This window comes from Equus przewalskii, chromosome 18 (assembly GCF_037783145.1).
Source record: "Equus przewalskii isolate Varuska chromosome 18, EquPr2, whole genome shotgun sequence".
Lineage (NCBI taxonomy): Eukaryota > Metazoa > Chordata > Mammalia > Perissodactyla > Equidae > Equus > Equus przewalskii.
The window spans coordinates 3,007,771-3,034,635 of NC_091848.1; the positions used below are offsets into that span (position 1 = coordinate 3,007,771).

The window sequence follows — 26,865 nt, forward strand, 5'->3', positions numbered from 1 at the left end:
CTCTAATTTTTATTATTTCCCTCCTTCTCCTGAGTTTGGGCTTTGTTTGTTCTTTTTCTAATTCTAGTAGATGTAGTTTAAGATTGTTTATTTGAGCGTTTTCTTGTTTGTTACCTTTGGCCTTTATTGCTTTAAATTGCCCTCCTAGGACTGCTTTTGCTGCCTCCCATATGAGTTGTTATGGTGTGTTTTCGTTCTCATTTGTCTCCAAATATTTTTTGATTTCTCCTTTTATTTCTTTGACCACCCATTGGTTGTTCAGTAGCATGTTGTTTGTTCTCCACGTTTTTGTTCCTTTTCCTGCTTTTTTCTTGTAGTTGATTTCTAGTTTCACAGCGTTATGGTCGGAGAAGATAGTTAATGTGATTTCATTCTTAAATTTATTGAGGTTTGCCTTGTTTCCCAATATATGGTCTATCCTTGAGAATGTTCCATGTGCACTTGAGAAGAATGTATAGTCTGCTGTTTTTGGATAGAGTACTCTTTATATATCTATTAAGTTCTTCCGGTCTAGTTTTTCATTTAATTCCACTATCTCCTTGTTGACTTTTTGTCTGGATGATCTATCCATTGATGTAAGTGGGGTGTTGAGGTCCCCTACTGTTATTGTGTTGTTGGCAATATCTCCTTTTAGGTTTGTTAATAGTTGCTTTATGTACTTTGGTGCTTCTGTGTTGAGTGCATATATATTTTATGTCTTCTTGGTGGAGAGTCCTTTTTATCATTATATACTGCCCCTCTTTGTCTCTCTCTACCTGTCTTATCTTGAAGTCTACTTTGTCTGATATAAGTATGGCAACACCTGCTTTCTTCTGTTTGCCATTAGCTTGGAGTACCATCTTCCATCCCTTCCCTCTGAGCCTATGTTTGTCTTTAGAGCTGAGATGTGTTTCCTGGAGGCAGCGTGTTGTTGGGTCTTGTTCTTTATTGCATCCTGCCACTCTGTGTCTTTAGATTGGAGAATTCAGCCCATTTACATTTAGAGTGATTAATGGTATTTCAGGGCTTAATACTGCTATCTTGTCACATGTTTTCTGGTTCTTTTGCATTTCCTCTGTTTCTCGTCCTGTGTATTTCGGACTACTGATTTGATTAGGTAGTTTTCTACATTGGTTTTCTTCATTTTCTCCTTGTTTATCATATATGTAGCTCTTCTAATTATTTGTTTAGTAGTTACCATTAGGCTCGTATAAAAAGTCTTGTAAATGAGATAGTCCATTTTCTGTTTGCCTCTTATTTGCTTAGACTATACTGATTCTGTCCCTTTCCTCTTCCCCTTCTGTTATTTTTGTCACATCTTATTCTAGCTTGTGTTGTGAGTTTGTGTTTAAAATGATGAGATAATTTTTATTTTGGTCTTTTCCTTTTCTTCATCCTTGCTGTAAAAGTTAACTGTTTACCAACCTGATCTGATAGAGAGCTACTGTTTTCTGATTATTGCCTACCTATTCGTCTCCTTGCTCAGGGCTTTGTAGCCCTTTTCCTGTTTTTTTTTTTTTTTTCCTTTCAGGTATGACAGCCTTCTTGAGGATTTCTTGTGGGGAGGGGGGTCCTGTGGTGATGAACTCCCTTAGCTTCAGTTTATCTGGGAAAATTTTTATTTCTCCATCATATCTGAAGGAGATTTTCGCTGGATAGAGAATTCTTGGTTCGAACTTTTTGTTTTTTGTGTTTTTGAATATATCATTCCACTCTTTCCCAGCCTGTAAGGTATCTGCTGAGAAATCCACTGAAAGCCAGATAGGTGTTCCTTTGTAAGTTATTTTCTTCTGTCTTGCTGCCCTTAGTATTTTTTCTTTGTCATTGACTTTTGCCAGCTTTACTAGTATATGCCTTACAGTAGGTCTTTTTACATGAACATAGTTGGGTGTTCAAGTAGCCTCTTTCATATGGATTTCCGTTTCCTTCTCCAGGTTTGGGAAATTCTCCGCTGTTATTTCTTTGAACACACTTTCTGCTCCATTCTCCTTCTCTTCCCCCTCTGGAATACCTATAATCTTTATGTTGCATTTCCTAATTGAGTCAGATATTTCTCTGAGAGCTTCTTCATTTCTTTTTCATCTTAGTTCTCTCTTGTCCTCCCTCTGAAGCACTTCTGTAGTACTGTCTTCTAAATTGCTAATTCAGTTCGTATTGTCACTTTTGCTGTTTAGAGAGTACAGAATTTTATCTCATCCATTGTGTTTTTCATCTCCAACAATTTGGATTGTTTCGTCTTTGTAGTTCTAATCTCTTGTGTGAAGAAGCTCCTGAATTCATTAATTTGACTTCCTGTGTTTTCTTGTAACTCATTGAGTTTTTTTTATGATAGCTGTTTTGAATTCTTTGTCACTTACGTTATGGATTTCTGTGTCTTCAGGGTTCGTTTCTGGGTACTTGTCATTTTCCTTCTGGTGTGGAGATTTAATATAATTTCTCATACTGCTTGATGGTGTGGATTGTTGCCTCTGCATAGTTATTATTTGGTTGCTGCTGCCACATGCCTCCACTGGATGGGGCTCAGGTGCTGTGTATTCTGGGCCCAGCACAACCAGGGGCTCCCCAGCTCCGGCCACTGAGTGCTTTTCTCACTGTGTGATGCTCTGCCTGATGGCAGATCTGGAGCATTGGGCAGGGGAAGGGGTGCTCTCCTTCCCCTGTGCTTCTCTCAGCCTCTGCTTTTCTCTCTGTGCAGAGCTCTGGATGATAGCAGTACTGGAGTGCCAGATGGGGGAAGGGGCACTTTCTTATACCTGCATGCCTCCCCCAACTGATGCCTCTCTCTCTGCGTGGTGCTCTGGGTGCTCATGGGGCTCCATCAGCTGCCACTTCTCTCTCCGTGTGGTGCTCCTGGCAATTGAGGCCTGGAGCGTGGGGCTGCAGCACCGTGCAGGGACGAGGTGTCTCTTCCCAGCTGCACACTTACCCCAGCCGGCCCCTCTCTCACTGTGCCGTGTTCCTGGCCATCCTGGGTTGGAGTGTGGGGCCCGAGCACCAGGCAAGGACGGGTTGTTTCTCCCCAGCTGCACACCTCCCCCAGCTGGCCCCTCACTCATATGCCATGTTCCTAGTGATCATGGGGCTGGACTGCGGGGCTGGAGCGCCAGGGGGATGGGGTGCCTCTCCCCAGCTGCACACCTCCCCCAGCCAGGCCCTCTCTCATTGTGCCATGTTCCTAGTGATCATAGGGCTGGAGTGTGGGGCTGGAGCACTGGAGGGGATGGGGCGCCTCTCCCCAGCTACGCACCTCCCCCAGCCAGCACCTCTCTCACTGTGCCACCTTCCCAGTGATCATGGGGCTGGACCATGGGGCTGGAGTGCCGGGCAGGGATGAGGTGCCTCTCCTCAGCTGCACACCTCCCCCAGCCAGCACCTCTCTCACTGTGCCACCTTCCCAGTGATCGTGGGGCTGGACCATGGGGCTGGAGTGCCGGGCAGGGTTGAGGTGCCTCTCCCCGGCTGCACACCTCCCTCAGCTGGCCCCTTTTCTCTGCACTGTGCTCCTTGTGATCACGGGGCTGGAGCACTGGGTGGGGACGGAACACCTCTCCTCAGCTGCTCACCTCTCCCCGTTGTGGCCCCTCTCTCCACGGAGCTACTGCCAATCAGCTTCCACTTCCTCCAGAGGATCCAGCCCCCCCCCCCCGCCTTCTTCAGATGTATGGCTGTGTGGGTCTCCCACACGCCTTTTGTGTTGTGTGTATGTCCTCTGTTGGTCTCTGAATGTCCTTTTGGTTGTATTTTAGAGGGGCGAGTCCAAGAGAAGAGCTCACTCCACCATGATACTGATGTCACTCTCCTCTGGCTCTCTTTCTGTTTCTATTTGCATGGAGTATCTTTTTCCATCCCTTCACTTTCAGTTTGTGAGTTTCCTTAGGTCTGAAATGTGTCTCTTGTATGCAGCATATATATTGGTCTCTTTTTTTTTTAATCCATTCAGCCATCCTGTGTCTTTTGATTGGAACATTTAAAGTAACTATTGATCGGTATGTACTTATTGCCATTTTGTTACTTTTTTTCTGGATGTTTTTGTAGTTCTTCTCTTTTCCTTTCTGTTCTTGCTCTCTTCCTTTGTGATTTGATGGCTTTCTTTAGTGTTATATTTGGATTCCTTTCTCTTTATTTTTTGTGTATTTATTATAGGTTTTTGGTTTGTGGTTACCATAAGGTTCATATATATTAACCTATTTAAATAGCAATCTATATTAAGTAGATGATCTCTTAAATTCGACCTCTTAGTAAAAGCCCTATACTTTTACCTACCACCCGACGTTTTATGTTTTTGACATCATGTTTTATGTCTTTTACTTTTGTGTATCCCTTAACTTCTTATCATAGTTAGTACTTTTAGTACTTTTGTCTTTTCACTTTTATACTAGCTTTATAGGTGGTTGATCCACTACCTTTACTGTATATTGTCTTTACCAGTGATATTTCTTCTTTGATAATTTTCTTATTCCTATTTGTGGCTTTTTCTTTTCCACGTAAATAAGTTACTTTAACGCTTCTTTTTTTTTTTAAGATTAGCACCTGAGCCATCATCTGTTGCCAATCTTTTTTCTTTTCTTCTCCCCAAAGCCCCCCAGTACATAGTTGTATATTCTAGTTGTGAGTGCCTCTGGTTGTGCTACGTGGGACACCACCTAAGCATGGTCTGATGAGCGGTGCCATGTCTGTGCCCACGATCTGAACTGGTGAAACCCCAGGCCACTGAAGTGGAGCGTGCAAACTTAACCACTCGGACACAGGGCTGCACCCCCTTTAACACTTTTTATAAGGCCAGTGTAGTGGTGATGAACTCCCTGTTTGCTTGTCTGGGAAACTCTATCTCTCCTTCCTTTCTTAATGATAACCTTGCTGGATAGAGTGTTCTTGGCTCTAGGTTTTTTCCTTTCAGCACTTTGAATGTATCGTGCCACTCCCTTCTAGCCTGTAAGGTTTCTGCTGGGAAGTCAGCTGATAGCCTTATGGGGTTTCCCCTGTATGTAACTTGTTGCTTTTCTGTTGCAGCTTTTAGAATTCTCTCTTATCTTTAATTCTTGGCATTTTAATTATAATGTAAAGGAATTCTGGTATAAAATACTTTGTAAAGCTATTAATCCTTAAATTATATTGGAAATTGATTTTTTAATACATTGTATTAGTTATTGTAAAATAGTTCTCATATTCTCCTGGTTAACATGTCCATTTTTAAGTCCTCTTTAAGAAGATTTTGTGTTCATTTCTTTTCTTTTTTTTTTTTTTGAGGAAGATTAGCCCTGAGCTAACATCCATGCCCATCTTCCTCTACTTGATATGTGGGATGCCTGCCCCAGCATGGCTTGCCAGGTGGTGCCTTGTCCGCACCCTGGTCCGAACTGGTGAGCCCTGGGCCACCAAAGTGGAACGTGCGCACTTAACCACTGCACTACTGGCCGGCCCCAGTGTGTTCATTTCTTTTTATCAGACATTACCAGTTACCGATCTCTTTGTGGATTTTTACAACCATCTGCCAAAGCATTTCTGCTATTAAGCAGTCTGCAAAAGTGCTCATTTGCTCTTTTTCCTAAAAGCCTATTCCAAGCCTTCTCTTGTTCCATGGACATTTCTAAAGGCATTTCTAACTTTAAGAAGTGTGTTTCATATAATTTTAATCTACCTCCTCTGTTCTTTTTCTCTTTTATGTTATTTTCTTCTTTTTAGTGTAATTTATCCTTTATTTAATAACAAGAGATTTAACTTTATACATCGGGATTTAAATATTCATGTTTTTTATCCAAATCATCCATTGTTTGTTTAGTAAATCAATAAATGAATTGTATTGATTATATTTTCTTTCCAACTCCACCCCTAGCAAATACTTGGAAATAAATTAATTCATCTCTAGTTTAGGTCTTGCATTTTTAAAAGCCTATAGAAAAGCTGTAGAGAAGAAGAACCAAAATGGTTAAATGGATAATTATGAGTTTTTAAATATTTGATGTTTGTAATTTTATATTTATGCTTTACTTTGGGTGTGCTTGTCAAGCAATTTATAATAATCAGACAAAATACAAGGTCCAAAGATTTACTGAGTGTCAGATCTATGCGAAGAAGTGACCTTAGTTGTCCCAGTCTTCTGTGAGGTCATAGGAAGCAAGAATAGTTTTAGCATTTGTCAGAAGGTTGGCATGAGATATTTTAGGATAAGAAGTATCAATCATCTAAATACGTAAAATTTCTAAAATATGGACTAGGATGAAAGGAAATTCCTGGACCCTCTATTTGTAATTTGTTGTTTGGTTAATCTCTTTGGTGATGGTTCATTCATTTTATGCAGCAGTTGCTTAGCAGGTGGATACTCTGTGCTGGGCAGAATGCTAACATTTAGTGAAACAGTCCTGGATGAAGAAAACAATGGCCACAGGATTAGCTTTCCATTTGAGGTTTTTCCCCCTTATATTTTCTCTGTAAAGGAATGCATTAAAAAAGGTATATCCAAATTAATTTTAAGTTAGTCTCATAAAGAGACTAATGGTGCAATTGAAGTCAGTTATCTTGTTACACTGAAAAATGACCTAGTGGTAAATATAAAATTAAAACAAAGGTATGGGGAAAAGTAGATGATGCTGGTGGGTGGTTAGATGGAGGAAAAGGGAGCTTATTGTAGAGGGCCTAGAAAATGAATGATGAGAAAAGAAAGTTATCAGACTGAATGAGAATGTAAAGAATATCAAAGTAGCCTCCTTTTTTTTTTTTTTCCCTATTTAATGAGTTTGGTTAGTGGGTTGGTTAAACTTAACAAACGCTGATTATTAACAAATTTAACAAAAGCAATATTGCAAATAAAAAATATGAGGAAGACATGGTCCCCCACCCTGAACAAATCACAGCCCAATAAAAAATGCTACAACAGAGCTGCTAAGAATGTGCATTGTATGCAGAAAAGACGGAATGACTGTTGGTGGGAATGGGTGGGTGGTCCGTGAAATAACCACAGGGTTCTAGGCCTTACATGTTTTAAAGCCATCTGTATCAGTAAGAATTCTCCAGAGAAATGTTTTAAAGCCATCTTAAGCATCTAACTTAAATGTATTTTTATGTTGTTAATATTAGGCCGGAACGTTGAAAAGCCCTAAGTTAAAAATGAATTCAAACAAAATAAATCCTCTGAGGCAAAATTCAATTAGGCAGCCACCTGATTCTTTTATTGCAATATATTTCTTTCTTTCTTTCTTTCTTTATTTGGGGAGAAGTTTCTAATTTCACTGAACTTATTTTGTTATGAGCTGTATATTACTAGGCTTCATGGTCATCCAGAAGCACACTGATCTTTCCTTGGCTCCTTGGAGCTCTTACTCTTTGTATGGTTGCTTTGTCCCCTTGACATCTCTTACATAGTTTGCTTTTAAAGTTGTAAGCTTTTTACTTTTTGCCTGTGTATGTGTGAACTTTCTGAGGGCAGCAACCAAGTAGCGTGCTTCTTTTTGTCTACCTGGTGCCTGACACAATGTAAGATCATATAGGGCAAGTATCTTAAAATTTGGGATTATCAGTTATTAAATTAATTAAACAAGGAGACCATTAGACTGAGGTGACTCTAATGCCATCAGCCTGCATAAGCAAACCAAAATCTAAGTCTATAAATGCCTCAAGGTTGCGAAGTTGAAACCCAAGGACAACCAATCACAAGCAACCAGCTAGGCTTTAAGCTACGGCCAGTGATTCATTGCCTTACTTTGCTTCTGCCTTTTCTCCATGAAAGTCTCTCCCTGAGCTCCTGTCATGGGGACGCTCCTAACTGCTTTAGTGCCCAACTGGAACTGATATTCACTCAGATAAACTCTTAAAAATTTTTAATCTGTCTCAGTGTGTCTTTTAACATATTTATCTATCTTGGTTCCTCTCCTTTATACCTTTTCCAGCTTTTCCACAGCCTATAAAAAACAAAACAAAACAAAAGCAGGACTGTAAAACTCTGCTTAAACAGAAGCCTTTTTGACGTTTGTCTTGGCCCACGTTGTCCATGTCCCAGCACAGTTTTATTGCCCCCTGGACTGTCGTAGCATCATATACATACTTCTATTACACCACGTGTTTCAAGGCTTTATAATTTTGTTTTTGTGCCTGTTTTCCAGTAGATTTGTATGTTCCTTGAGAGTAAGAATAATTGCATTATTTGCCCTCATGTCTCCAGTGCCTACCGTTATGCCAACTAGTCTAGGAGTAGGTACTCAACAGATGTTTGCTGGCTGAATAAATTAATCAATAGATTTCTCAGGTGTAATTTCTTTTAGGTAAATTTCATCTGATTTCTAAGTTAGGAAGAGTGGAAAAAACTGTGGAAGCTCACTGTGGAGCAGTGCTTGCTGGAAGGTGGAACTATGAAGGAACAGCGTTAGTTACAGGTGAGTTGTCTGCAAAAATGACATTTTAAATTAATGTTGTAAAGAAAAATTTCCAAAGGAACAGAATATTTTCATTTAGCAATAGTATCTTTCACTAATAGCGAATAATTGGCACAGTGTTGGTCTAGACTGCTATATAATGTTGTAATTCAGAATGTCATCTTAATTATTAGTTTTCTTATATGACTGATGGAGAATGTTCTGTCAAAGGAGGCTTTTGGAACAGTCAAGTATGGGTAAATTAAAGTTGTAATTCTTTAGCATTTTAAAATTCAAAATATTCCCCTTTAGCTGACCTTTATCGTCCTTCCACCTCTCTCCCATCTTCTGCTCTACTGCAAGTGTTCTCATCTTCACATATTGTGTTATCTGTTGCTGCCTAGCGAATGACCACAGAAGTGAGTAACTTAAAATAATAAAGATGCATTCTCTCCCAGTTTCTGTGAGACAGGGTACAGTTTAGCTGGGTGGTTCTTTCCCAGACCCGTGAATTTGCATGGGGCTGCAGTCCAGTGAAGGCTTGACTGGGGGCTGGAGGACCTGCTTCCAAGGTGGCTCCCTCATGTGGCTGTGGGCAAGAGCTCTTAGTTTCCCTCTGACTGTTGGCCGGAGGCCTTATTTCCTCACCACGTGGGTACTCCATGGGGCTGCTTGTGTATTCTAACAGCAGGACAGCTGGCTTCTCCCCAAGTGAGTGAGCCGAGAGAGAGCAAGATGGAAGCCACAGTGTAGTTCGTGACTTGTCCTTGGAAGTCATACTCCATCATTTCTACCACATTCTGTTAGAAGCAAGTTACTAATTATAACCCACACTGAAGGAGAGAGAAAGTCAGCTCCACCTCTCAAAAGGAGGAATAACAAAGAATTTGTGGGTATATTTTAAAATACCACACTTAGCCCCTGGACCTTCTGTAGGACTTTTCTTAGTGAGTTGTCCCTCTCTTGCTTGTTTTTTCAACTTCTCCTTTTCCAGTGGTTTTTTTTTCAGTGTATAAATGTGTTCAGATGTCATCCATCTTGAAAATTGAAGAGAAAGAAATAAAAATCCCTCCTTTAACAAATAATTCTCTCTAGCTACAACTTCCTCTTTCTTTCTTCCCCTTTCAGGCAAGCTGTTCAAAAGAGTAGTCTGGGGCTGGCCCGGTGGCACAGCGGTTAAGTTTGCATGCTCGGCTTCAGTGGCCTGTGGTTCACCAGTTCAGATCTCGGGCACAGACCTATGTACCACTTATCAAACCATGTTGTGGCAGGTGTCCCACATATAAAATAGAGGAAGACAGGCACGGATGTTAGCTCAGGGCCAATCTTCCTCAGCAAAAAAGAAAGAAAAAAGAAAAAACAAGAATAGTTTACTACTTCACTCCAGTCCTCAACTCACTGGAATTTGGCTGCAACTCTTCTTATTACACTGAGAGGACTTTTCTTAGAATTCTAGGATGGAGATTTCAGTGAAAATGAAAGCATTATTTGAATAATATACTCATAAGTCTTCTAAGATTAAAGGAAAAAATAAAAATTTTTGTTATGGAAGTTAGGCTACTTTGGTAAAATTGTCTCAAAGTAATTTCAGTTAAATTTTAGTTATGAAGCCCTATAATTTAATTAGAGTAAATCATGTATGAATTTTAAATATGCATTAATATAGATATGCTGATTTTTATATGCAAATTAATGTTTAAATTTATTTCTTATAGATAAAAATATCTATTACTATTTTCTCTTTACAGTTGGAGAAGATGGACAAATAAAAATCTGGTCAAAGACTGGGATGCTAAGATCAACTTTAGCTCAGCAAGGTATGTATTATAATCAATAAAAATGTCTTAACATTTTCCCTTAAGAACAGTCTAATATAGTTCCTAAGACTGATTTGGTCAGGTTCAAAACCTGAAATCTTTACTTCTATTTACCTTTTTTCCTCTTCCTTTCCATTTTGCCTGATGGGCCATGGTAACTGTATTATTTGAGCCAAGAAATATCGGAAAGTACAGGGGCTTTTTCTTTGTTAGTGAGTCCATATCAATGCAGTTACGGGCTAATGATTCTTTTTAAAATAATTCCGAAGCATCATGAGCATATCCTATAGGACTGGGTGTCTAGTTAAGTAAATAATAGTAATAGGACACATTAAGAGTATCTGCTTACTTAAAAAGTCCTAATAACTTCATAATATTAGCACCTTTTCTAAATTATGTTGTACATTTCATTTCTGTACTAATGGAGGGCGGCAGACACCCTGACAATGCAAAACTTGGTGAACTACGACTGCTTAGGGCAGCAGCTCAGGCTTCCATGTTGATTGAGAAGTGCCTGTAAAGTCAGGCCAGTGGTCATTCCTGTTGAGATTTAGATAACATATGATTTTTTCTGTATAGCAAATTTATTTTCCTAATTAGGTGTTACCTAGGAACAATAAAGCAGTTTTAATGTTGACCTGAACACATATCAACGGATCTTCAGAGACACATTCCCAAAAAGCTTGTTGACTATTCTTCAGAATTATGTGATAAAGTCATATTGTGAAGCATTTCCAATAACTGACTTCCAAAAATTTCCAGATTTCATTTTTTTTTTTGAGGAAGCTTGGCCCTGAGCTAACATCTGTTGCTAATCTTACCTTTTTCCTTTTTTTTCCTCTCCCCGATGCCCCAGTACGTAGTTGTGCATCCTAGTTGCAAGTCATTCCGCCATGTGGGATGCTGCTACAGCATGGCCTGATGAGTGGTGCTAGGTCTGTGCCCAGGATCCAAACTGTGAATGCCAGTCTGCAAAGCAGAGCACACGAGAACTTAACCACTCGGCCACGTGGCCGGCCCCTCCAAATTTCCTTTTTAATATCATTGTTTACTCTTACGATAGTGTTAAAATTGTTCCAATCTTTCTAGCTACACATTAATCAAATATTAGCAAAGGTAGCCAGAAGTACTAGGTAGGGGTTAAATCTTTGCTACAGATAATCTCCAAGTGGAATATTTATCCATGAGTAGAAAATTTAGAGTTCATAGAAGCATTCATCGGTGAATTTCAGTTAGAAAAAAGTCAGTATATTGTTACTTTAGTAATAAAATGTACCTTTAGAAAATAAATTTTATTTTTTTACTCTTCTGGTGGGCAGAAGGATTTGTTTTTTACTTTATAATTTTTGTTAGGGCTAATTCTTTGCCATTCTCACTTTGGGATGTCTGACTTATGAACACCTGGCAGAATTCTTCAAGAGATCACCACCCCCTAGGAGCTGTGGCTACAGTTCTTTTCAGCTGTTGCTGCTGTGGAGATACTCCTTTTTCCTTTCTTTTCTCTTTTATTAAATTTGTTGTCTACAGAAGACACAGATATTCAGAAAAATGCTGAAAGTTTATCTCACTACTCACTGTAGTAATCTGAATTCTTGCCTAAGATCCTTCACCAATGCCCCCCTAAGGCTCCTTCTGTTTCCTTAAATTCTTCCCAGTCATCTCCTTCCCTTTTACTACCTTTGCATCCACCATTTTGGGCTTTCCACAATCTGCAGGTGAAACTTAGAATAAGTCGTTTAAATAAGCATTGTTCATCATAGAGGGTAGGTGACTAGTGCTTGAGTTCATTACTGTAGTTTACCTGTAGAATGGGTTTGGAAACCAAATTGCTACTTATTTTACTCTTTTAGAGAAAATACATTGTTTCCAAACTTGCAAAGGCAGTTTGAAAGCACAATGTGTTAATAAATTAAGGACTTCTTATAAATCAGAGGTTATAAATAGATGGCCTGTGGGCTGAATCTGGCCCATCAGTGTGGTACAGGCCCAACGTTAAAAATCAGAACCAGGGGCTGGCCCCGTGGCCAAGTGGTTAGGTTTACCTCCTCCAAACCAAAACCACAAGGATATCACCTCACACCTGTCAGAATGGCTGTCTTCAAAAAGACAAGAGATAACAAGTGTTGGAGAGGATGTGGAGAAAAGGGAACCCTTGTACACTGTTGGTGAGAATGTAAACTGGTGCAGCCACTATGGAAACCAGTATGTTCCTGAAAAAATTAAAAAGAGAAATACCATATGAGCCAGCAATTCTGCTTCTGAGTGTTTATCCAAAGGAAATGAAATCACTACCTCAAAAAACTATCTGCACCCCTGTATTCAGTGCAGCAGCCTTTACAGCAGCCAAGACATGGAAGCAACCTAAGTGTCCATCAGTGGATGAATGGATAAGGAAAATGTGTATATATACAGGGGAATGCTATTCAGCCATAAAAAAGAAAGAAATCCTGCCATTTGTGACAACATGGGTGGACCTTGAGGGCATTATGCTAAGTGAAATAAATCAGAGAAAGACAAATACCATATGATCTCACTCATATGTGGAATCTAACAAAGTTGAACTCATAGATACAGAGAGCAGATTGATGATTGCCAGAGGTGGAGGGGGTGAGGGGCAAAATGGGTGAAGACGGTCAAAGGATGCAAACTTCCAGCTGTAAGATAAGTAAGTCCTGGGCCGGCCCCGTGGCCCAGTGGTTGGTTGTACGCTCTGCTTTGGTGGCCCAGGGGTTCGCCAGTTCAGATCCTGAGCACTGACCTGGCACTGTTTGTCAGGCCGTGCTGAAGTGGTGTCCCACATGGCAGAACTAGAAGGACCTACAGCTAGCGTATACAACTATGTACTGGGGGCTTTGGGGAGAAGAAGAAGAAAAAAAAAAGATTGGCAACAGATGTTACCTCGGGCCCAACTTTTAAAAAAAAAATCAGAATACTTCACATACAAATTTGGATTTCTGGTGTCTTTTGAAAACTTAGAAGATGTGGCAACATTAGATTTGCTTTCCAGAATAAATACAGTCATGTGGAGTTCAGTAGTGGCTGCTCTGCTGTAGTTGGATTTTAAGCTGCTGTTACTTTTCACACTCTACCTACTTTATTCGTTTGTTACATTGTAGAACACAATATAGGTCTCTGAAGGGATTTGAGTTTGCAACCCCTGCTTTCAATAATTGGGTCATAACATTGTGATTGTTCGTATGTATCTTGCAGGGAGCACTTAAATCTTATTTCACTTTTAAGTGTCAATTTTTAATAACACATTCACATGGTTCAGAATTTAAAGCATAAAAAAGGGTGTAAAGTTACCTTTTAAATACTACTCCTGTCTCTCATGTTACCCTGTCTTCCAGCCACCCAACAAACATTCCCAAAGGCAACTGGTGTTACCGTTTTCTTGTGTAGCAAATGTTTTTATATATTCTTTTTTTTCTTTTATAAACAATGGTTGCATACTATATCTGCTACAGAGTGTTCCTTGTTTTTTGTCAATTGAATCATGAACTATCTTGGACATAGTTGCATATCAGTAACTAAAAATCTTCCGTAAATTGTTTTCCAAATGAACGTACGATTTCATATTCCCACTAGAAATATATAAAGCTTCCAATTTCTCCACATCCTCAACACCTGTTATTGTCATCCTCGTGAGTGTAAAGTGGTATCTCATTGTAGTTTTGATTTGTATTTCCTTGGTGGCTAATATGTTGTATATCTTTTTATATGCTTATTGGCCATTTGTATATCTTCTTTGGAGAAGTGTCTTTTCAAATCCTTTGCACATTTTTTAATTGGGTTGTCTCTTTATTGTTGAGTTGTAAGTTCTTTATATATTCTCATTAATACACTCCTATTAGATATATGATTTGCACTTACTTTTTTTTTCCCATTTAGTGAGTTTCATTTTCACTTTCTTGATGGTATCTTTTGAAACAAAAATTTTGATGAAGTTCAATTTACCTGTTTTTTTTCTTTGATTGCTTCTGCTTTTGGTGTCAAATCTAAGAAACCATTGCCTAATCCAAAGTCATGAATATTTACACCTATATTTTCTTCTAAGAGTTTTATCGTTTTAGTGCTTACATTTAAACCTATGACCCATTTTGAGTTAGTTTTTGTGTATGGTGTTTTTTTTGGAGAGGGATGTGTGGTGCTCCTTTTTTTCCCTTCCTCCCAAGTAGGTGGGAATAGGATTCTCTTAAAAGCTAAAAATACAGATTATATCATATAATATAGGTAATTTTATTATACATTCATTATATCATGTAATGATATTTTCTATCAACATTCCAAATTTCCTTATCAAATGGCTATGAAAGGGCTGATCATCTTTCTCCTCTTTGAAGCTTATTTATTCTTCTCACTCAAGGTTTATGTTAATTATGAGATTAATGAACAAGATTAAATTAGATATATTTTCTTATTTTACTTATTGGTATTTCAACTGAGTAATCTGATTTACTGTGGAACTATGCATGTAATGTTTGAATTTTTGATCATTGGTGCCACTTGCACTTTGCTGGAAGGCCTAGATTTCTCCTGTTTTATCTTTGGGAAAAATCATTAAAGAAGTTGAGTTATAATGGCATTAACGCTGAAGGAAAAACCCCTGGTTATTTATGAGTTATTTGTTAGAGACTACAAGTTTTGAGGGTGATTATAAACCTGAATTATTGAGAGCTGCATGCTCAAGGATCAAGTAAGAAGGCTAAGATAGGTGAAGGTGGGAGACTACTGCCTCTTTTGAGGAGAAAAACTAAATTTTGGAACAAAAATGAAATAACATAAGCCTGAATTATTGTAAAACTTGGAATTCAGTAACCTGTCCTGAAAGCATCCTTGTGATTTTTACGACATGAATATGTTAATTATACTTATTCCTTGATGAATAAAAATTAATTCCTGAGTTCATTTCTTGATGATTGGAACTAAATATTCTGATAGAAAAAGTCGCAGTCATCACCTTCTCCTCTAATAGAAGAAGCATTAATTCCAAGTTTTTGGGGGAAAATTTGACTTAGTTTAAAAATGACTTTTACTGGTGCCTATGAGAAGTTATTTTTCCTTATTAAAGAAAAATAATATGTAGGCTGGGAATTATTATAATTAAGCCTTATCTTGTGTTACATTGTGTATTTTAATTACAGGTTAAAATTGGAGTAGAGTATACTGCAAACCTTTTTCTTTTGAGGAAGATTAGCCCTGAGCTAACATCTGCCACCAATCCTCCTCTTTTTGCTGAGGAAGACTGGCCCTGAGCTAACATCCATGCCCGTCTTCCTCTATGTTATATGTGGGACGCCTACCACAGGAGGGCGTGCCGAGTGGTGCCATGTCCACACCCGGGATCCAAACTGGTGAACCCTGGGCTGCTGAAGCGAAATGTGCGAACTTAACTGCTGTGCCACCAGGCCGGCCCCACTGCAAACGTTAAGGACATTTCGTCCACACTGTATTCAAATGGAAGAATGGAATGACAAAACATAGAACCTGTCTATAATGAATTTAGTAAAGGAAGTAAACCGGAAATAGAAGGCAGAGTGTGCTGTTTGCTATAAGGTGCTATGGGAGGATAGGAAGGCAGAAATTAGTGCTTTGGGGGAGAGGAAGTGTTAAAAAGGCTTCCCGGCAAATATTGCAACTTCTTTTGACTGTGCTTTGAGAAATGAAGAAATTAGGTAAGGAAATAGGCTTGTTGGCAATGGAGTGGAGCTATGGAGGAAATTAGATGATCAGAAGCATAGAGGCAGAACAGCATAAGGCGTGGAAGTCAGGCAAGTGGCAGCAGACTCCTTGGGCCGGGATGTGGGCTGTGTGAGGGATAGTACTGCCAGAGGGATCAAGATACTGGTCGTCTTGGATGCTAAATGAAGAGGCTTGGGGTTTATCCTATAAGTATACAAAACCTTTTAAGAAATTGAGCGGGGATAGTAAAAGATATGGGCTGTCTTTTAGGAAGATTACCTTAGCAGTAATATGTAGGATAAATTCGAGGAGATAGAAGCTAAATGGCGGTGGCCAGTAAGGAGCTGACTGAGATGTTCTATGCCAGCATGGACTGAGGCTTGAGCAGAGGCAGTGATGATGGCAGTTGAAAAAAGTGAAGAGTTCTCAGTGACTGAGACGAGTGAATACCCTGTAAGAGGTAAAGAGTTCAGAGGGAAGGGTAAATGATGGGATATGTGGAAAGGGGTGACAGTTTTGACTATATAGAGTTTGAAGTTCTGGTGTGTCTTTGGGACAAGTGGAAATGTTTTGTTAGAGCTCAGAAGTGAAGGCTGAAATATTCATGTGAGAGTCAGTTACAGAAAGTTGAAATGTGAAAAGTGAAGCCGTGGGGGCGGTTGAGATCCCCAAGGGAGAGGTGGCTGAAGATAGAAACTAAAGAAACAAATGCGTTCATTTAAACTTTTTCTCTGTGCTGACCCAGTGACATACTAACCAAAAAGTTGCTTTTTTGTGGAATAAATCCCATTTGATTACTTATTGTTATTACATGTCCCTACAAATAGAATGAAAGGGAAATAATTCTTGGTTTTTGAATTCTTAATGATTTGGCAACCAAAAAATTGAGCACCTACTATGATGAACAACACAGTGAACAAATGGCTGCTTATTGCATTACAAAGTAATTCCTAGTGGTAGTAGCTAGCAGTGCTTGTATAGTGTCAGACTCTGTTCTGAGTACTTACGTTCACATATATTCACTCACCTATATTGCGTTCAAGGCAAAGACAGCCAGTGCTTCATCATAATAGTGAAGAGTTTATTTCAAAAGCATTCTTAAAAACATGCAAAAACAACATTTTTAGGGGATACTTTTTAGTATGAATGTGAAAAACATGGTATATTTGACCATGTACTTCCTTAAAACAATCGAAATACATTTTTGTCTCCTCTTCTGTGGTTTAAAATGCCTTCAACAGGTTGAAAGAATTTAGATAATTTGTTTTACACAGAGATAAGGGTCTGACATTTAACACAACCCCAGGTGCATGTGGTTTCTTAAAAAATGTCAAAAAGGTCACATGATCGTAGTGTACAAAGTCAGAAAAACAAGGTCTTTTTGAGTGTCTTAACTGAAATGGAGCATAAATAAAAATTCCCAATATAAAAAGCAAGAAATTATTTCATTAAAATAAAACCTCGTTTCTTGTCCACTTTTTAATGATGAAATTAATATCACCTTATTACATAATTTGCTAAACTTTTTGTTGTAAAGTTATCCAACCTGAAGGCTATATTTATTACTGCCATGCTGACTTTGCAAAGTGAGGCGGAGCACTGGGAATAATTCAGAACTTTAATAACTATGTTTTTAAAAACATTTCAAATATTCTGGATTTATTTTTAATACTATTGAGATGGATTTCATCATAATAGAAATCATTATTTTCTTATGAAGCTAATTCGTCCACTTTCAATAATTGCCTTCATCAGAACCACCCAAACTGGAAGTTGTACAGTGATGTAGTATGTCTCCTTTTGGAAAAGAAAGCATTCATATATAGAGTAGTTTCACGCTTAACATTTCATCATTAATGTAAGGGATGAATATCATGAAGACTTTTCTTAGTTCTTGAGGTTATACCCATTTTGAATATTGGTGGTTAGGAAGATTAAACTAATCAGACTTAGCTATTGATCTTTTTTACTTAGTGTTGCTTATTTATCATAAATAACCACATTTGTTTTTTGATTGAAGGAATGTAGTTAAAAACCATATTATGACAAAGGAATTACTTAATTTTTCCTCTATAAGCTTATGTTGTTTCATACTATAAGTTATTATATCTGTTCTTTAACATTATTACTGTTTAAAAAATTGTTTTATAAACAGGAAATGAATAACCTCCATGTCCCAACAGAGAAGATAAGTATTCTGAAGATTTATAAGTTTTATAAACAAGGAAATGGTGACACAGCTGACTTAATGGGGCCACAAATTCAATGTTAAGAGGACAAAAGACAAAAACGTCCCCGCTCCTCATCCTATACCCCGGCTGTGTCTTTTACCACAACTAAAGGGCTGGAGCCACATCCTGTGCAACCCAATGGGAGTTGGATTTATTGAATTATTTCCTTGCGGGTAGATGTTTGTATAGTTTAGTATACCCTCCAGGAAAGTGTAATTATACTGAATGTGCTCATGAAGATTTGATAGTCTATAATTAAAATATATAATTTACTTTTTTGCACAATAATTAGAACTATAATAATGGAAATAAAGAAGGTACCTATAATTGTACCATCCTATCAAATAACCTTTCGTCTGCTAATTCCTTCTAGTCCTCACCAAGAACCACATTTGAAATATCTGAAATTTTGGTTTACATTTTCTGGGGAGTTTATTAGAGTTGGGCTCTGTTCATTTGGAGATTTACTTTTGAAGCCCAGGTTAGCTCCTGGCTACTCCCAGAGAATATTCCAAGAGAATGTATTTACCAAGTACAGAAGAAGTGCCATGTGAGGTTGGCCATCTCATTGGCCATTTGAAGGTTCCTCTGATACACAACAATCCTAGATGTCATTGATATTTAAACAGGATATTTAGACCCAATATAATGTCGAACCTAAACTGTGGGAGGTATGCTTCAGGAATTTTTGGACTAGGTCTAATCTAGACTTGTTCACAATTAAATTATGTTCTAGTTAGGAAGAAAATGGCACAAAAGGAGTAGAGTGCCACTTGAACACAAGCATTTATCTTACTGAAATTTACTCCCTGTTGGTTACTGATTATTCCTTGTTGATTAGTATCAGGTGTGTTTTCTATTTAAATAAACAATTGAATCTTATTGATTGCCTATAAAGCTTTAGATGCAGACTTCATTTTACTGAGAAGGTAGATTCCTGAAAGAGTCACTCATTTATTCGCAGAAAGTCCACTGCTACAATAGTCTGACTTAGGAGTCCTGGACAATTTTTAAAAGCTTGGTTTTATAATGTGAGTGGGTTAGTATTTCATAGGTTAATTATATAACCTTGACTCCCTTTCCTAATGAATAGGTAACTGGGTCAGACAGTGGAGTACAGATAATTTAATGCTTTCAATAGATATGATATAAGTAGGCTCAAATAAAGTGTAGCCTTCCACAAGATATTAAGTAATCTAGAAAGTAATTTAGTTTAAAAATACTGTCCCTAATTTCCTATCCCAGGAAATTGAAAACAGTAGGAATTGTAATGTAGTTTATAGTATGGTAGGTAAATCAAACTTGCACCTTTCCCCTGGAAGTGGAGGCAACCTGGTTTGGGGGTATTTGAACCCTTCCTAGCCTAGCTTTCAAGCCAAAGCCACACTTGATAGTTAGCAAAACTTTCCCTAATCTGATATTTAATTTGCCGTTTATGAATTCATAGATGGGGAAGGATAAGTCGTTTTGGGGTAGGGTGATTTCTGTCCGTTAGACTAGTGCTTAAGCAGCAGATAAGGGGAGGTTCTGTTGCCTTCAGCAGCGTCAGGAATGGGAATTAATCTGTAAGGTGAGTATACCTTGTGTCTTTTTGTATGGAAATGTAAGTCAGTTTATGCATTGAGTCACTTTAAACACTGCTGCATGTTGCTGGGAAACGATATATCGTGACTTTTCTCATACCTCTTTATCTTAAAATGATGACGTACATTTATTTTATGTATTTCCATAGCACACTATCTTGAATTCCTAAACACTCCATATTTTCTCAGCAAGATCAAGATGCTTTAAAATATAGTTTGTAGGGACCAGCCCGGTGGCGCAGCAGTTGAGTTCGCACATCCCGCTTCGGCAGCCCGGGATTCGCCGGTTCAGATCCCGGGTACAGACATGGCACTGCTTGGCAAGCCATACTGTGGTAGGCGTCCCACGTATAAAGTAGAGGAAGATGGGCATGGATGTTAGCTCAGGGCCAGTCTTCCTCAGCAAAAAGAGGAGGATTGGCAGCAGATGTTAGCTCAGGGCTAATCTTCCTCAAAAAAAAAAGTTATTGTTTGTCACTTGTTCTCGGTGGATCTTCAATGGTCAATATTAACCTAGTTTGTGTTTCAATATCAGGCTGCACTTGTTTCAAAGGGCCACTGAATAAGGAGAAAACAAAATGACACCCCAAATTGATTTTTTGATCCGAACAATCTCTCTATAAGGCATAATAATTAAAGCTTATCAGTCTTTTTTTCCTTTCTTTTTTACAGGAACACCAGTGTATTCAGTAGCATGGGGCCCTGATTCGGAAAAGGTTCTTTACACAGCAGGCAAGCAGCTGATCATTAAACCTCTTCAACCAAATGCTAAAGTTTTACAGGTACTTCTCAGTCATTTGTAAATTGTTATTGGGCTCTGTGGGACTGCTAAGTGAGAGGTCACTTTCTTAGGAGTCCCTTTCTTCTGGGTGGTCTTTTTACAATCTGAGGCTTTTACGTGTATGGTTTTATTAGCCTTTTTTATTAGAAGAGGGAATATTTGGTTGTTTCCAAACAGGTTCACTTCCTCCTCATTCCAACTCCTGTTCCACTAGTGCGCTGTATACGCCAGTATATCATGAATGTGTTTGGAGTAACTAAACCGTCACATGGTTTTGCACGATAGACATCTTTACATTTAGCAGAGTCAGCCTCGCATGTATAGATTTGAGACAGAGGACTAAATCATAAAACTAAGAGCTTGTTTAGACTGTGTTTACATCATTGCTAGCCTCTTTCTCCCCCTGCTCCTCCTCATCTGTTAAATACACTTGAGCTTTCTGTAAGACCCCAGCATTTTTTTAATATTTTGAAAATGGAGGGAGAGTCAATGTAATGTTTTGAACAAATTAGGTGTATATAATTTTACCAATTTGTATAGAAGCAGAACAATGGTGGCAGTTAAGACAAGTCAGGGTAGGGTAAATTAATGGAAAACCTTTAAGCCTATGTCCAGGATTTTGGTGTTTGATTCCAGTGTTAAAAGGCAGAGCCACTTTCCTCACGTTTTGGTAATGACACGTATAGTGTGGGCAATAGGAACACAGGCTTTGGAGTTAGGCACCGGGCGTGGTTCGAGTGTTCACTTATTTACCCATGTGCGACGTTAGGCCAGTTATAAAACGCCCTAAATTGCAAAGTGCATAGGACAGTGCATACAATAAGCACTCAATATAGAGTAGTTGTTGTTATGATGTTATTATGTCATCTGTACCTTTTACTTAGCCCCTAATAAGAGCCAACGAGGCCAGAAAAGTGATACAGAGTGACTAGGTTCTGCGTAAAGGATTTGGGCTGGAGATTGACCAGCTACAGCAGTTATAAAAGTGTTTTAAGAAGAAGCATCAGGTTTAACAGTTGAGTAGATAGAGGTTTGGAGGAATAAAGAGATAAAAATGACTTTCAGGTTCCATATTAATAACTTTTATGTAGATTATGCTATATATATTTCATATAGTCAATAGGCATTTACATTTTTACTGCGTGCAGAACACTCTGCTAAGATCTGTGGGACAAACAAGAAATAGAAGATACAAGTCCTTGCTCTTAGGCAGCTAAGGTAAAGAATTAGGACAAAGGGAAGAAGCTGGGAAAGAGGACTAGTTCTGACTGCCTTTAGTCAGGTCCTTCCATCCCACTTATACTCTGAAAATCTGCTTTGAAATTATACAGCAAAAACAGGCAAGGTGAATCTTTTAGTTTATAGTTATGTGATTTGTTTAGATACCTGTAATTAGGCTTACATAAATGAAACTCAGGGAGATGCTTATACCCCCACTGAGAAATTAAATTATAGTTTAGTGGTTCAGTAGAACCCTTGGGCCAGGAGGTAGTGGAGGGAAGGAAAAATATCCATTGCCAAAATTCAGCAAGAGTGAGGAGGAGTTTATAATTGGTAACTTAGTACAAATTTTCTATTCCTTTTGGAAAACTAAAGCTGCAGCAATTCTCCTTGGGTATAAACACGTACAAAAAGGAAGGCTTAATTAATTCCTGCTTGTAGAATACAGTCCGGAAGTGTGCACTTCATTTCCCTTAGAGCTCTAGGGGCTCTTCCAGGGATCCAGAACTTGGCTTTATAGCGAGGGGGCCTGTGTTTGTTTATCCATTCAGTGAGGATGGAGTGCATACTTACTATAGCCCAGGCTCTGTGCTAGGTGTGAGATGTTCAAAGTGAACATGAAGGCAGAACATAGTTCCTGCCTTCAAGGAGTTGCTTGTTCAAAGGATTTCACAAAATGCTTGATACATTGGGAAATAACTGAAAACTGTCTACGCATTATATGTAATATGTAAATATGTGTAATATATAAATTGATATCCTAAATTATACTGTAAGGAAAATTTAAATCATGTTTTGTTCCTAACTTTTGAATATCTAAAAATTTATTTTTGTAGCTTTAAAATGAAAGTCTTGAGAATCTCTGTGTACATGTATCCATATATATCTGTATTTATATCTATATATTGTTATGTTTGTCCTTGCAGTTTATTTCAGGACATTGGATTAATTTGACGTTAAACCGTGAGAATTATTGCTTTTTACGTATATTATCAAAACATTTGTTTTTGAGACTGTATATTTTTATATAACTTGAATAAAGCAAGCTATGAATTATTGCTTATTCTTAGAGCTTATTTGACTCTAATTTACTATTTTATTCTACATACATTTAGAACAGTAGGTTGGGAAGGGTCTATAGAGAGAGCCCTTAAAATCTGTCAGTCTTTGATATGAAGTTAATTGGCCCAGACATTAAAGTGTATTTTATAGTCTTCAAGAAAAATTAATTCTTTTTCATTTATATTATTCTGCCTAAACATGGTGAAAGATAGCTTTTAATTACATGTGTGGTAATAGTTAATTGAGCACATGAATTATATTTAAGAGGAAGGAGACATCCATGCTTACTTTCTAGGTTGCCAATTTCTGGGTGACTCATATGTACACATATATGTATGCATTCTATATATGTGTAGAATATATGCATAGCTGTGGAAAACAACCTTTTGTTATATGGTAAATGCAACAGAAGGTTTTCAGAGTAGTTCGGTGACTACTCCAGAGACATGAAGGTAAAGAGAATGGAGTACTAAAGAAGATGTTCGTTTAGTAGAAGTTTTAAAAAAAGAAAAGAATTAGGAAACAAAAATGAACGCAGTATCAGTAATGGGACCAAGTGTACAAAGGAGAGCAAGATTGGGATTCAACTAAGTTTTGGAATACGTAACACATTCATTCCAGTGTTATCCCACAAATGTCAGGCTTGACATAGTCCAACAGCAAGTCAGTTTCCGTCTGGAGTCCAGGCGACCAAGGAAATTTATAAGGATGTAAGCTATGTAGTCGATGTCGTAGTATTTAGTGCTTTCATTAGTTAAAATAGAAATGAAACAAGCAAATGAAGTTATGCATAATGGCTGTGAGAGGATAGGAATCTTCAAGGAGGGGACAAGAGAATCATTAGAAAGAGGCAAAATGTCTGCTCTTATAAAAAATGTTTTTCAGTGCTCTTTATGTTATAATTAATGTCTTATTTTTTTCTCATAGTGGAAAGCTCATGATGGCATTATTTTAAAAGTAGATTGGAACTCAGTTAATGATCTAATTTTATCTGCTGGTGAAGACTGTAAATATAAGGTATGTAATGTTTGAATTTGTCACTTGGTTGAAAGAATCAAATTTAGGTGTAAAGTACTAGCATGTAAGAATATTCTTTTACTCCTTCACTTTAGCCATGACTTTTAACTCTAATAATTTAGCAAATTGTTATTTGATAATTTTAAGTGGTATTTTAAAGTGTTGATGTTCTCATTGGCCTATCTTGTAGACCTATAGAACTTGATTTAGTGAGTAGCAACATAAATACAACTCCTAGTTTTAGTGACTATTTAAATCAACTCAATTTAAATTTTTAAAAATCAACCTTTCTGGTTTATTAAACGTTGATCAGCTTCAGACTAAAATAATTTGTGAGGAAGAAGAAGATTTAATGTAACTATAGTTGGAGGAAATTTAATTGAAATAAGTACTTTTAGGGAAAGTTGATAGAGCACTTATTGGGCAAAAGAATTTAGGCAAAAAGCTAGACATCTCAAAACTTTATTATTAAATTTAAAAGGGCTTAAAATGGGTAGGTTTTATGATTAGTCAAAGATTTAGTAAAATCTGGAAATTATCACAATGTTATAAAATATTTTTTGAGATATTTAGATTTCAAGCAATATAGCTTTTTTCCTGCTTGTGTGATAATAAAGACATTTAATTGCTAATGTTATAAAGTGATGATTTCCAGACCTTTACTTGATAACTTATTAGAAGACAGGCTTGTTTGTAATAATGTGGTGACTGTTATAAAGGTGTTTTAAAATCTGTTTTTGCAGGTGTGGGACAGTGACGGTCGCCCTCTGTACAGCTCACAGCCTCATGAGCACCCCATTACCTCAGTTGCCTGGGCCCCAGATGGAGAATTATTTGCTGTTGGATCATTTCATACTTTACGCTTGTGTGATAAAACTGGGGTAAGTTAGGGGCTGGCCCCGTGGCCGAGTGGTTAAGTTCGCGCGCTCCGCTGCAGGCGGCCCAGTGTTTCGTCGGTTCGAATCCTGGGTGCGGACATGGCACTGCTCGTCAGACCACACTGAGGCAGCGTCCCACATGCCACAACTAGAGGAACCCACAACGAAGAATACACAACTATGTACTGGGGGGCTTTGGGGAGAAAAAGGAAAAAATAAAATCTTTAAAAAAAAAAAAAAAAAAACTGGGGTAAGTTACACTGGTGAGCAGTCACAGATGTGCTGTCCTAAATGGTGGCATGCACAACACACCTGTATCTCAATCTTTAAAAGCATTTTCAGTGAATACACTTGATTGCGTCTTTCTGATTTGTCTTCTGGTGTACTGGTATACTGGTTCAGTCAATTCCAGATTTATGGGGCCATACAAACTCTTTAAGTTCAATTTGAAGAAGAGGTTTGTTCTCTACTATTTGTCTTCCTGGAAATACTTATTTTAAGCATGATTGTGAAAGATGGTGAAGTAGTTAAAGTATTAAAATTTATGCCCAATCAATATGGAAAGTTCAGTTTTAAACTTTTTTTAATTGTCAATATGTTTCATACAAAAATTTTGGTTGCATATTTTTGGTAAGGAATTGGTAGTAAATTTTAAAAATAGTCATTTAAAAACCAGAGTCCTTTGGTTTTTGTCAAGAATTCATGTTTGAATATGTGTGAGACTTTTTCCTCCCAAGAGAATAAGCGCTCCTTCATACAGATTCTGTTTACACCTTCTGCAGACAGCCCAGCTCAGTGCATTTACGCCCTGTGCTTGAAGAACGAGTGCTTTCCTCGAAGTGCTTCAGAAGCAGCAGCGTTATATGAGTGGGCTGTTCCATACCATTCCCAGCTGGGAGGAAATCACATCATTGTTCTGTGACTTGTATTCCTCAAAAAATAAGGCAGTTAACTTAGCATTTTTAGAGCTTTATAAGTGATCTGTTAAGTGTTCTGGTTAGTTGTTTTCTGTCACATAAAATATAAAGTCCTCTGCTTGACTTAGAAGCTCTCTGAAACCTGGTGCCATAAAATCCATTCAGTCCCCTCCCCAGCTCCCTGGTTTGTACCTGTGCTCGGTGAGGCTCATGAGTCATCTCTGCCCTTCACCAGTGTCCTCACTCATCTTCTCCTTCTATGGAATGCTCTCACCTCTGTCTTAAACTCACTTGAGTTCTGCTTATTCTTTAAGGCCATCCAGTGTTTGACTTCCTTGCATGATACCCTCCATAGACAATCTAAAATTTCTTTACCTATTGTTCCAATTTCCTCTCATCTAGGTCTCTTTTTTTAGTTATAGTGTCAGGATGTTAGATCAGATCATCCTATTTTCATTTAGTTTTCTATCAGTGATTCTAACTCTATAGAATCTGTACTCTCATTTTCACAATGTATTCTGCTCTGACATTGTCCATTTTAGTTTTATATATATTATTTTTGACTCTCTCGATAGTTTATAAGATCCCGTAGCTTAATGATTCTCTATTATCTATACAACACAGTAGATACTGAATAATTCGCTAAGTCAATTTAAGCATAATAATTTTAATTTTCCATTTTGATGAAAATATTTCAAAATTTGAAAAACTTGGGGAATTGAATTGATCTGAATAACTGAATTAAAAAGTTACTGAATTAAAGATTTAAACACCAAACCTATTTTTAGAATGTTAACTATTCTGGAAAGTAAACTTTCTAAAAGGATTTTGCTTTTACCTTCAACTGAATATATTATAATAATTTTTTAAGGACTTGAGATTAAAATTTTAAATATATTTTCTTTTATTCAATAGTCATTAAGTATATACTACTCATCAGAGGATATTTTAGAAACAGTAGATGGACAGATTTTCACCCAAGTTGTTGACAGTCTAGTGGAGAATCAGACTCTGAGCCTTAGAGCACAGTGTGACAAGTGCTGTACAGGAAGTGTTTTGTGCGAGCACTGTGAAGGTGTGGCAACGCTGCACTCTGCCTGTGGGACACTGATTGGAGAGCTGAGGCTGTAGAATTAGTAGTTCTCCAAGGAGACAAGTTGGGGGAAGAGAGTTGTAGGCAAAAGGAACCTCCTGTGCATCAAAGTATGGTGCTTTTTGTGCAGTGTTAATAAGATTTTGCATGAGATAATACCAAGAGATAATACAGAAAAGATATTCTCAGACAAGATCTGTGTTTGCCCTGTATGAGAGTATAGGTTTTAATTTTTCTTTTTTTTTGAGGAAGATTAGCC

At 37.9% G+C, this 26,865-nt stretch overlaps 1 protein-coding gene across 21 annotated transcripts in view; it reads left to right on the forward strand.

The window, feature by feature from the left end:
* The window catches only part of IFT80 (intraflagellar transport 80), a 139,968-nt gene that overhangs the window by 21,449 nt on the left and 91,654 nt on the right, over positions 1-26,865 (forward strand). For 18 of the 21 annotated variants that reach the window (XM_070582984.1, XM_070582988.1, XM_070582996.1 and 15 more), the window contains 5 exons: positions 8,235-8,345; positions 10,073-10,141; positions 20,310-20,419; positions 23,629-23,718; positions 24,462-24,599. In XM_070582984.1, coding sequence (XP_070439085.1) covers positions 8,235-8,345; positions 10,073-10,141; positions 20,310-20,419; positions 23,629-23,718; positions 24,462-24,599 — 518 coding nt within the window. Of the gene's footprint in view, positions 1-8,218; positions 8,346-10,072; positions 10,142-20,309; positions 20,420-23,628; positions 23,719-24,461; positions 24,600-26,865 lie in introns of all 21 variants that reach the window. The other 3 variants (XM_070583003.1, XM_070583004.1, XM_070583005.1) reach the window with 1 other exon arrangement.